The sequence below is a fragment of the Gallus gallus genome, chromosome 4 (assembly GCF_016699485.2).
Source record: "Gallus gallus isolate bGalGal1 chromosome 4, bGalGal1.mat.broiler.GRCg7b, whole genome shotgun sequence".
Lineage (NCBI taxonomy): Eukaryota > Metazoa > Chordata > Aves > Galliformes > Phasianidae > Gallus > Gallus gallus.
Genome location: NC_052535.1, coordinates 26494245 through 26507305, shown reverse-complemented (window position 1 = coordinate 26507305; position 13061 = coordinate 26494245). Strand labels below are relative to the sequence as shown.

General features: G+C 34.1%; 1 protein-coding gene across 7 annotated transcripts in view; it reads right to left on the bottom strand.

Moving 5' to 3' along the window:
* The window catches only part of PCDH10 (protocadherin 10), a 114419-nt gene that overhangs the window by 85619 nt on the left and 15739 nt on the right, over positions 1–13061 (bottom strand). The window contains exon 5 of one of the 7 annotated variants that reach the window (XM_015285364.4): positions 2755–4743. The exons of the other annotated variants lie outside the window; for them this stretch is intronic. Within the exon in view, the coding sequence (XP_015140850.1) occupies positions 4667–4743 (77 nt within the window). The 3' untranslated portion in view covers positions 2755–4666. Of the gene's footprint in view, positions 1–2754; positions 4744–13061 lie in introns of those variants that run through there. 7 annotated transcript variants of the gene reach the window in all.

Here is a 13061-nt window from a genome sequence, read left to right as displayed (position 1 = left end):
AAGACCTTTAAACTTTCTGAATAAAAAGAGTTCTCCTGTTCAGCACTGCTAGCTAATCTAACTAGCACAAGAGAGAAGGCCCACTGCCTTCCTCCACTGCTGACAATCAAAGCAGCAAAAGAAGACACACGGTGTACCTTTTATAATTATCGCCACTTTCTCTGTACTATATTTAGGAACTCCAAAATGTCCCACAGCATTCTATCTGCTGTAACAAAATGACTGCAGACTTCCTCTAAGTGCCACCAGTCTAGAGAACCCCTAGCTAATAAGATCTCCAAAGAACATGGAATGCTGTGCATGCTGCTGAAGTTGCAGAAATATTACTGATGCCCCTCCACTTAAGAGAAAGAAGACACCTTAACCTAAAAGACTCTACTCAAAGAAAGCTCTGCAACAGGAGAATGGAGAAAAATTATATATGAACTCTCATCTTTCTATTTCAGCTCCAAATTCTCTTTAGTCAGTGCAAGTAATCTCTTGGTACTATTTATGTTCCTGCATGCTTTCAGATAGGCTTCTATGCAAGCATTCAGTGTGTGTTTATCTTTTTTTTTTTTTTTTTTTTTTTTTTTAACATTCTTGTTTTAACTCAGCCTCACTGAATAGAGATCATGATTTCAGTAGTGGCAGAATGTATCCTACATTAAGGAACCTGTCTGTTTCAGTGGAGCTCTAATTTAGCTATAAGCAACCAGATTTTAGGAAAGAGGTCAACAAATGAATGGGAACGCAGAGTAAACTATTACAGCTCCCTCACCCTTTGTAGTGGTGTATCCAGGTAAAGGGTGAGACACATAGCTGGGGGATGTAGGATGGGGAAGATTACTCTGCTGCCACTCATGTTCTGTGGATAAAAAAAGTATGCCAGTCATTGCAGCTCCCAATTCAGCATCTTTTGCAATCCATTGCGGTTTTTTTGGTTTTTTTGTTTGTTTGTTTTTTTGTTTTTAAATAAACTATTATTCAAACAAGTATTTTAAAACATCACTAATTAAATTTTATGAAAATTCTATTAGCAACATTATAAGAGATTGACTTATTCCATCCATTGTACTTTGGTACACAAATAGGAAACTAATTTTATCATATCTATTCCTCATGAATTATTCTTCTGGTTGAGTGAATCTTTAGTTAAATGTGCTTCATACTAATATATGTCATAGAGCACACTTGAATGAAATAATCTGCGTTCCAGATGCCGACGCTACTTTTTACCCATTTCATACAGTTTTGTTAACTCTCCTTTATGTCATGTAGTTGGAAAAAAGGAAGATGGAATATACTTACTTTTGTCCCTTAAAAGTGGAAAGAAAAAAAAAAAAAGAGCACCTAATGTCAGTGATTCAGTTGGTTATGGTGGTCACTGCTTACGGGTTTATGCATACGTGTATATGGAAAATATGTGATAGGTCTGAAGGCTCTTGAAGGCCACATCAAGGGAGTTAGGTAACAATGAGGCCACATTCTGCCTAGCTATTACGGGCATCTAATAGAATAGTGGAGAAGCTCACGCATGCAATCAGTTGCATCAGAGCAGAACATGTCTCTAACAAAGGTATAAATTGTGTCTTCATTACTTAAATACTTTTCATGAGATCTGCATAATGTAAAATGTAGTTTCTAAAACTAATCAGCACCATCTGAACTGATGTGTACAGTTACCAGATTTCACCAATAATAACAATAATAATAAAAAAGACGTATTAGGTCCTGAGGCTTAGGCCAAAATGCAAGGGTTTAGAAATTATTGCAGTGAATCTTTTCTGTAAGATCTTATTAAAATACACACATCCCACAGACCATTAGAATCCTTGAGACTTTGTCTTTACTCCTAGAGCAAAGAAGATTATGTCAAAGAGCTATCTTTCATACAAAATAAACAATGTAGTCCCAAACATTGTCTTTTCCTTTTGTCTTGTATTTAGTGCATTATACACTTCCCTGACCATATTCATTTAATCCAATACAAGAGACGCTGATTTGCAGACAAACCAAATTTGACAGTGGTGGACACTGCACTGATCATAACCTAGTGAACACGATGAATAATATTACCTTTCCCATGAAAAGCAGAAAAGGGTTTTGTCCTTTGCCCATAAGTACAAAAGCATCATTTTTCAAATTTGAACACAGTGTTGAGTTCCATATCAACAGCTTGAACATTCTTTTTTGAAAAAAAAAAAAAAAAAAAAAAAATTATTGACTGATGCATATTGTCACTTTTGTTAGCTTAATTTCAAAATATGAAAGTATGTGCCTAATAAAAATACGTTTTCTATTTTTAAGATGTTACTGATGTTTGTTGCCTATGTGCTTCTGGAGGTATGCTGATCCCAGCAGGAGTTCACACTGAATGTGCCTTGGTAAATATGTTCATATGGCAATGATACAATTGTTGACACTTTGTGACAGCCATTGAAATCATAATTCCTTTGTGCTATTGAGTGCTTCCAGATTTATATTCTACCTGGACTCAGCTGATTCTCTGAAAAGAGAATTACAGTTCTTAAGAACAGGTATTCAAGTCTCAATTCAAAGGATAGTCTATTTTTTCTTTATATGAAAGTTTAAGTCAGTTTAAGCACTGACCATAATCAACACATGCTTTACATTAAATGTGATTGACAATGATTCTCTTTTGAATCAAGCAAGCTTTTTGTCATCAATCTTCTGTGGCAGATAATTTACTTGTATTTGGATTTCTGTGCTAAGCGTTGACTATTTTTTTCACTACCAGGAACAGCCCCGTGGCATAGTTTGTCAAAGTTTATTTACCTCTGGTTGCCATTATTTACTACAGAAACAACACTTTTTAGTTATTACAACAGAGTGTAAAAAGTGGCAGGGTATACTCTATAATGTACCATAGAAATACCAGTCAGTTTTCCCACGAGTAGAATAAGAACAGGAAAATATCTTCATCTTTCTGTATTATTGCAACTCTATTATCTACCTGAATACACTAAGAATAATACATGACATCACTCTTCTAGTCAGAGAACCATGAAACATTTCATTTTGAAAGAGCTCTTATAATTATGTACTGTATTAGGTCTGATTAAGTAACTCCTAAATTATCCTTGATGTAAGTCATACATACTCCCTAAGAATATTGCCAAATTCTTCATGAAGAATTCATTCTAACTGCATACATATTCTCGTAGCCAATTCACATTGTCCATATTCACATTCACTTTAAGGTAATAATTTTGTTACTACCCTTAGTAATCCTAGTATTTGATTCCTTTCATTTTTGTAAGTATTCCTTATGTTATTATATGCAACTATCATTTCTTCTCCTCAGATCTTTTCTTCCTTCACTTAAAAAAAAAAATCATCATTTTATTGTACTCTTCTGAAATCTATACTATACATCTCTTTAAGCTGACAAGCCTGAAAATGAACATGTCAGTTTGAGAGTTAAGCAATGCAGAATGCACTGAAGGCTAGCTACAAAGTGACTTAAAATTTTCAGTGCCCTGGGGAGAAAAGGGAGGATATGAACAAGTCCTCCTAAATTGCCCTTAAGTGCCTAAGTTCCCCATAGATTCAAGAGAGAATTAGACATACACACACACACACACACACATATATATGTAAAGGTCACCATATGGTGGCCTTCAGAGGCATCTAAATTATTCACACTGAATTGAGACTAAAATAATTAAACGTACTTCTTAAAACAGGCAACATGCATTACAGCATTACATCAGCATCACACTGTGTATTCCTGTGCAATTTATCTTTGTCATTACGTTTTTTCTACCATCCCTCTCTCCTGATGGTATTAGGATTTGGCAAGAATGATGTTTCCTCTCTTTCTGTGAACATTTTCTTTTCTATTTCACTAAGCACAGTCCTTTACATTGTCTTTCATGAGTAGCATACATTCAGATTTCAGAGAGTTCTTCCCGGTTTGCCAAGATAATATATTTAAGTGCATAATATAGACTTCAAAAAGACATATTGGCATGGTTTCTATCCACAAACGAAATGTGCCCTTGACCATTCTTTGTCAAAATATCACTAGAATGGAATGATTTACGTCCCCATTATTAAAATTTCTCAGCTCTATCCTGTCATATATGGGAGCTATACACTGTGATCAAATTCATTCCGCCTTCAGGAATGGTTCCTGGCTGGTGTTCTAACCTGCACCATGCCCAGGACTTGTTACAGAAGATATCTAGTTGCACAGGCCAAGAGAACACCAGAGAGTATAAGGCTATTGACCATAACATCCCACTGTTGGAAAGGGTCCTGCCTAACTAATGAGAAGAAATTAGCCCTACTGGACATAAAATATACTGCAAATACAAAATGCACAGCACTTTGTTTCAAATAGAACAGGGGAAAAAAAAAAAATTGTCACTGCATTCATTTGCATTTCCTATCGGTGCTCATAGCTATACACAGCTATATTCAATTGTAATCTAAATGCCAAATGAGAACAGATAGATGTCAAATTAAAGCACAAATAGGAGACTAAGAAAGTAATGAAGTCGTAGACTGTTATTCTGACATTAGATGAATCCACAGTATCAGCATCTACAACATCTCTTACGAATAAAGAAAGGTTGTGTTCAAGAAGTTTCAGACTAAATCCTTATATGGTGCTGAATACAGCCATGAAGCTGGAAGTGAAAAGATAGAGTCAAAGGACTTAACAGGAGTCTGTCATCTCTGTAACTTCTTTGGTGAATCTAGTCTGCTTCCATTTTTTTCTAACCCACATGACTCCTGTGAAAATATGTAAAATAATATTTACACATATGAAAGATTCATGTGCATACAAGAAGTGTTTGATTTACACTTGCAAGTCATACATGCACAAAATTTTCAGATAGAATTTAGGAAGCAAGTTCAACAAGTCCACAGTATTTTCTTCAACCAATTAAGACAGTTACCCTATCAAAGAAAATGAATAAATTATCTTAGACAAGTTGAATTTTCAGTGAAATCACATTGTGTTTAATTCACTGTATTTAGTTCTTCCAGATATTAGGTATAGAAAGTAAAAATTCTACTCTAATTGTCTGTATCTTCTATTTTCTGCCTTATAAGAAGGTACCAACCATGTAATTTCTCACTCTTCTGATTTCACCTTACTGCATTTCTAAAACAAATTAAACATGCTGACAGGTATTTCCCAGCAGCAATCATCTTACTGCTTACCTGGAACTGTGCATTCTCAGTGTCTAGTGTACAAATAGAGCTGTTTACAGGTTTGCTAGATAAATAGCAACACTGATCCCTATAGTGTGCTTGTTCAAAAATGATAGATGTGGTTTCTTTTCTTACAGGCTATATGTTGCATTCTTTAAACAGCTTTCCCTATTCTTCCTCTTTCAGTCAAGAAAAAATGAGGAAGGAAAGCCCACTAAAATTAAGGCAGTGGAAATGAAAGCAGAAAATCAGAATCACTTTGTGCAGGGAAAGAGTGAGAAACAAGAATAATTTCCTCTGCCACGCAGCCCAAGAAGTTCCTAAGAGAGAGGCAAACAGAGAGGAAAAGGCTTTTCAGCATGTAGATCCAAGATTAGTTATACATTCAATGCTCCGGCTCCTGACTGTCACATTAAGGTTTGCACATGTAATAACAACATTTATTTATAATGAAGAGAGTTTGCCTATCAAAAATAAATAACTCCAGTGGCTTTCAAAATTTTAACTCCAAGCATCTCATTGCTATCCAGAGAAACTCACGTCCATAACTGACTAAGTTATTTTTGACATAGGATTTACAATTATAAGAGGAGAATTTATAAAATGACTCCTGAAGTGTTAAATATTTTTTTCTGCAATTCCTCCCAAATTCTACTAGTCGAAATGCAGAAAATATCATTTTGTTAATATTATTTTTTTAAAAAACTGACTAGATATGGTATATTCATAACAAACATAAGCACTCTCAAAACTGAGTAAGTACAGTACCAGTCTGAGATTGCTAGATATGCAAGAGTTCTGTGTGTTCCAGTCACATAGAAGAAAAGTGGCATTTAGAGGCTTTTACAGCTATTGAAAGGGAAAGGAAAAAAAAAAGTTGAAATGTGTATATATTAAGACAAACCAAAAGCTCAGTATTATTTCAGATAGAAGTTATTCGAGTTCCCTTTATTTTTTCTATTTATTTTTCTTCATTATAGAGGCAAAGAGGGCTATAGTCCTCCTTGATAAAAGATGCTATACAAACCAAGTAAGTGGTGGGTTTTTTCATCAGTGTTTTGAGTAGCACAGGGTACAGTGAGTTCTGTCTGAGACCACAGTGGCACAACAGGATTCAAACAAATTGTATCTAAATATAACAGCTAACACCTGTGCTTTAAAATTAGAAGAAAAATGTTTCTTTATTTTTCTTTTTTTATTAATATTTTTAAAGTATTTTTATATGTTTTATTGAGTTGAAGCCAAGTTATCTTTGCATATTTATATATTCCTAATTTTGCTTTTTGAATTATCGATTTCCTTTCTATTATTTCAATAATACCTTGTAAGTGCTCTTCCCTTTGAGTGATAGCTGAGAGAAGAATACATTCAGAGGAAGTATGCAAACCAGTCAGAAATGTAAGATAGAAATACCTATCAGAAGTTATGCAATAACCATTGAACAATAAAGCATCCTAAGTGGTTCATTCAAAACCATACAGTACTCACAATAACAAGCAAGCAACAAGTAAAAGCATCACAGTCTTGCTCCCCCTTGATCGTAGTTTGTTTAATTAATACCGATGTAATTTTTAAATTGTTATTTTATTTCTTTATTTAGTAAGCTTTATTTACCTAATATAGACATAAGTGAACTGGCAAACTTTTAGATTTATTTTAGAATAAATCTCTTAGCACTGTAGATGCAGAAATAGGTAAGCATAAATGGGAACGCTCTGGTAGATTTTGTAGAAAGTATGTTTCTTAGCACTATATGTCGGCTTTTCATCTCAGCCTCCATTTTTGCTGAGCAATTCTGCGTGTGCAGTATCATTCTCATTTGTGCAGAAATAAGAGTTGTATTCTGTTATGCAAATAAATTCCTGACTATAAGTTGAGTTTCACTATCTGTTACAGTATCCTGCTTGTCCCGAACTTTGCAGATTAGAATTAAAGTTGAAAGATACAGTTTTAACATCTGTTTTACTGCATGAAACTGTTCTAATCATAAATAAAATAGCTCTCCCATGGTATTTCAACGCAACTTTTTCTTTTAACTCAGCATTAGAATATTTTCTTTCTCCTGATCCCAAGAATTATATCTAAGATGTAACTTACTGGCAGTAATTTGTTTGCTTTAACTTACGTGCATATTTACTTAAAGCATGTGTGGAAATCTTAAACTGATTTTAAAAAGACTTAATGACAGGAATGGCCAGCTTACAAGCTTGTCTGATTTGTATTAGAAATCAAGTTGACTAATTTTAAACACATAAATGTAGACAGGGATAATATTTTTCAGAAATGAATCAAGTGTTCCATTCAAAATAATTATTTACATCGACGTAAACGCAATGTTATAATTTCTATCACAGCTATATAAAATCACACAAATGATTTTCAGAAGTAAGATGCAACTAAATAAGACAAAAGAAAGTACTTATTTTATGATACAATTCTTACTTCAAGATACTTAGCTCGCTTAATTTTGGGAACTTTTCTAAAATAGTAAAGACTTCTTGCTTAATACATCTTTCATATATTTATGTCAAATAGTAGCAGAAAATTGTATTACATTGGCCTGCCACACAAGAATATCCTTTGTAATCCCAAATACATATGTGTGTGTGTATATATATGTGTGTGTGTGTGTCTGTATAAATTCTCCACATACACCCTTTTGTGTACTTTTTTTTATTATTTTGAAATACAATCAAAGACATGAACATTTTTCTCCTCTAGGTCATTTGTTCTAATCTAATTCAGAGAGTGTTTACGTTAGCTCTGTGGTAGATTACTTGAAATAAATTGATAGTCCAGTTCTTAAACATTCAGCTCTGCAAACACTTCTGAGAGCTTTTCAATTTTATTTGTAAAGCTGACTTGGATATGTTGAATAGAGAAGATGCTAAACATTTCATAGAACCAGAATCTTGGACTACATCTACGCTTTCACATAAACATAGATACTTGTGCTCATACCCAAGCCTGATCTCCCTGATCATGCACTGATCTCCACTGTGACTCTACTGCAGAATGAGGCAATGACTATCCAGGCTAAGAAACAGAAGCACAGAGTGAGGACAAGCTTACATTTACATTTTTCAGATGGTACAAACAAAACTGATGAAGTTATTTGACTCTATAAACCTAGACTTATGTGCATCTATCAAAGGCAGTAAAAATGTTTAGTATCCATGCCACACAATAGAAAAAAAATAGCCAAAGAAGGGGATTTTTCTTGTTCCACTTCACCTTGGTTAGGCTACCACCTATCTGGGAAAGGGATCAGATTTTATAATCTTTCTCTCTTTTCCTATCAAACCTAATATGTTGTTGGCAATAATTATCATGATAATGATAAAGGTTCATCAGTGAAGGCACAGATGCTTGTGTGCACAGAGAAAATACTGTAGAGTTAATTAGGGGGCTACTTTAGAACACAATTGTTATTCTACAATATCTCCTTAGACACTTATCCTGTGCAGTAAATAGCGTCTGTATGTAGTTTACTTAACTTGCTTCCACAGCAGATTAAGCTATGCCTAATTTTTTAGAGCAAAATAATCATTCCTATACAGAAAATTAAGGTATTATGGCAGTATCTGGCTGCTTTTACATATCAGAAAGCAGAAAAAAAAGTACAGAAAAAAATGTCAGTGCATTTAGGAAAATTCTAAGGAGTTATTAATGTGTATCTCAGAACGATCCACAGCGATGGAGTAAAATAATGAAACAAAACAGAATTTAGAAATTACCTCTTATCATCAGTTGTAGACCAGCCCTCTATTGGGATAGGTAAGATGGTGTTATTCATACTGTAATCACTTTAGCACCTTGCCCAAAGTAGTACGAACAGATCTGCCTGATAAGGCATTCACTGTGAAGATGGTCTCTGCTAGAAAGCCCACAGTATCTGGTACATCAGATTTCAAATCTTGGATTAGGGTTTTTGGTGATTATAGTAAAAAATATTATAAATAATTACTAGAATAACAACTACTGAGCGAAAAATTATACAGAAATGGTTACTGTTAATTTAAAGATATATATAAATTGTCCAAAAGCTACATTTTATTTTCCTTATCAGTGCTACTTTACTTACTTAATTTCTCCTAGTCAAGTCCAGAATCACTTACGTTTTACAAACTTTCAAGTCATCATGAAAATTTCTTAACTGTTTGCAGAAAGTCATTGTTGAAATTACATGGATGAATAAGAAGAAAATGAGTCTAAATTATGCAGCGAGAACAACATTGAAAGTTGGAAGTATTCCGAAGTCACTCTGAGAAAACAATTTTGAAAAATCCTACAAAACATCGATCCTCACTGTATTCATAATAAACACATGTAAGAACATTAAAAATATATACATCAAAATATATTAGGTCTAGAGAGACTTTCAGTGTATTCTTCTCAGAATGCCGCTTAGCGTATGTATGATTCTGTGGAAACTGGTATGTAAGGCCAATGGCTTACATCAGTAAGATGACAATTTGCTAATGGGACTTAAAGAAACACTTCAAAATATGAGGATATGTATCTACTTCTACATTAATTTACTTTACAATACAGCTACAGATGTTTTCTTTTATCCATGCAAGGTCCTAAGCCTTGAAAAATCAAACAAGAAAACCTCTTGCTTTCCTTTTCCCCATTACGAAGTCCTTTGCTTCTATTGACCCCCATAACCATGAACTCAAGACTATTTCTGTTAAATGTATATAATCTTATCAAACATATATTTCTTTATCAGTTCATGACCTGGTAGCCCTTCAGCTGTTTTGCTGCCTTGATAGTCTCGTTATTGCAAATGGCAAATGGAAGTACCAGCTTAACTCCTGTTTTCTTTTATTCTCCTGTTTTATTCACATCTCTAACACTGTCTAAATCAGTGCTAATCTTTTGATATAGCTTCGCATACCAGTATTTTTGCTCTTATGCTATGTATTTTTGCAGAATGAATAACCTGGCTAGAGTAACATAGTGATATGTTTTGTGTAATCGTTTTCTACTATGTTAGTATATTTTCAATTCCGTTCCTTTTTACAACTTGACATTTCATTTCTTACTTGCTGGCTCTGCACATCAGGAGATGCTTTTCAGGGAATTGTTTCATGGTCTCTTTCTCAAGAAGAGTTCAAATTTCTCATGATAACTTACACTGCCTTCCTCATTTGTCTTTTCTAAACCTCCACGTTAAACTTACTCGCTGGAACGCAGGGCAGGAATCACCATGAAGCCACATACTTAAGCAGATACTCTCATGTAGCGCAGTGAAAGCTCCATGTAGAGCTATCAGTTTACATACAAACCTTTTGTGCTAATGGCACAGATTGAACTAAGTAAGCTCAGCTGTTCCACTGCTCTGATACTGCTGTGCAGCTCTGAACACCAGAGCAAGCTAAGTCAGAAGCAGTCTGGGTTTTCTGGATCAAGCTTCAGCACACAGTGTGGACATACATGGTCTTACTAGGGACTTGACTGTCCTAAATTGCTTTATGTCATCTGCAAATATAGTCTTTTCTGGTGTTTTTTTTTTTTCCATGTTTCCTCTTCTAGAAAGGCAGTATGTTAAACTCCATGGATTTCTACATAGCCACAGGGAGAACTTTGCTTCTGCTAAAATGTGCCATTTATCCAAAAGACTTTCTGTCCCTTAGATGCACAGAATCTGATAATGCTTCCCCCCCGACAACACTTGTTTACTGTAGTAGTTTCTACTACACAGAAACACGGCTAAAGACTTTTTTTGACAGTTCAAATATGTATTATTGATTAATTCTCACCCACTCTGTCAAAATTCTAATAGATTGACAATCTTTCTGTGCTGTTTTCTTGGACAAATGCCAGTGACCTTATTTCTAAAACTCTGTGGTCACAATTTTATGCCTTATCTAAAGTTTCTCACTGTACTCAAATTTACTACATTTTCTAGTACTTTTAGAAAAATGATAAACAGAACTTCTGACTTTCTATGGTCACTAGCTTTTGTTAAGAATCGAAAAAAAAAAAAAGAACAGCTAATCCCCTGTCTTCTTCCTATTTATTTTAGTCAATTTTTCAACAGCATCCTTTTTTATGAAGCCATCTTGCACATTTATTTCAAAAGGTTACCTGAGATGGGTAGCTTCTTATAAAAATACCTTTCTTTCTTTCTCCCCTCCTCCATCCCACCTTCCTCCGATAAAGACAAATTCAAAGAAACAGCCTAACCCCTCTGCAATGTTCTTACTAAATGCAGCTTGGGATATCCTCCAGTTCTCTCTTAAACTTCTTATACTTGACTTCATAAAAACTGTCTCTGTTTATTTGCATTCCTTTGGGTATTTGCTCTAAATAGTCACTCATCTTTCTTACTTTCCATCCTGAAGCTTACCTGCTAGAATAGCTCCCTTTTTCTGACCATTTCAGTTGACACTGTTTTTATTCCCAGTATAAATAGCTTTTGTATCCTGTAATACACTTTTTTCTTTGCTACTGTTTTCTTTTTCATACAAACATTTTCTTACATGCTCTAACTTTTTATACAGCAATTTTGCTGAATATGAGGGTTCTGTTTCACACACTTTAATCATTTTTTAAAAATTGTCCAACTAAAACTGTTTTTGATACTATCTTCTTTGCTAAGAGGTTGAATTCAAATTTTATTACAGTTGCAATTACTCAGTGGCTCAAATACAATTCCTTCCAGAATCAACTTCCCCTTACACATTCTTCTTGCCTTATTCACTGAACACAGCATTATATACAACTTACTTACTGATACAACTGTTGGGCTCATTTTATTTTCTTTGCTCCTGTTATTTAGTATACGATTTTAATCAAAGATTTTACTAAAGAAAATTTTCAGTAGGAGAAAATAAAACAAAGATGTATTACATGGTTTTCTGACAGTTTCTGGTTTGAGGGCCAAAGAAGAAAAGCAAAATTAAATCTGGATTTTCAGACGTGGATTATTTAATATCATGCATTTACATTGTTTACTTCCAACATTCTACCTCCATTTTTTTATGCTCCTCTATCAGATAAAGGTAAAATGTGAACCAAGGTCTATATATATATATATATACATGCTCAACTAAACTACTTCTGTTGGCTGAACAAAATTTGAAATTCCTAAATTATGAATGTACATATATATACATCGTTATTCCTTGATGTCACTGGATATAATGATCACTATAATGCACATATTGCATGAGAACTGTTGTTTCTGTAAAATCTGAGTGTTTAAACTGCAGCAATAGATATGTAAGTAGTACTGCTAAATTACAGTTCAGTTCTAAAGAATATTTCTTAGATGTTAAATGATAGAAGTCCATCTAGGGAAAGACAGAGACATGAGTCAATACATCATAGCACGGTGAAATTTCACATTGGTCTTTAGAGTATGACCAGATGACTGACACTTGAATGACCGAAATACCCACACAGAGCTAATTAAGAAGGAATAATTGAGTTTCTGGAGAAGGACCTGTAGCAAAGATTCTTTGTACTCTAAAACTGCCGGTGCAGTACCTTCCAGAAAAACTAAATGCTTAAAAAAAATAAATATCATTCAATGAGATATCATTCAGTGAGACTGAGATCTACAGTCCCAGAAGACTTCTATTGCTTTGTTAGTATTGCAATGTTAATGTCTTTGGCTTGTTTGGATGAGATAAACATCATAAACTCTTAAAGGCAAGGAGATTACAGTCTTTGATAAAATATAGAGGGCTACTGAATAGAATGAAAAATGAAAAGACTTACTAGACCAATGTATTGCTCATGAGTTCTACATCTAGCTCAGACTCCAAATGAATTACGAATTCTTTCTGAGATATATCACACTCATTCATGTCAGCAAATCACAGTCAAAAGCTGACTAAAGAGGCAACATTTTGGAACAAGACAAAGCATGGAAGAAC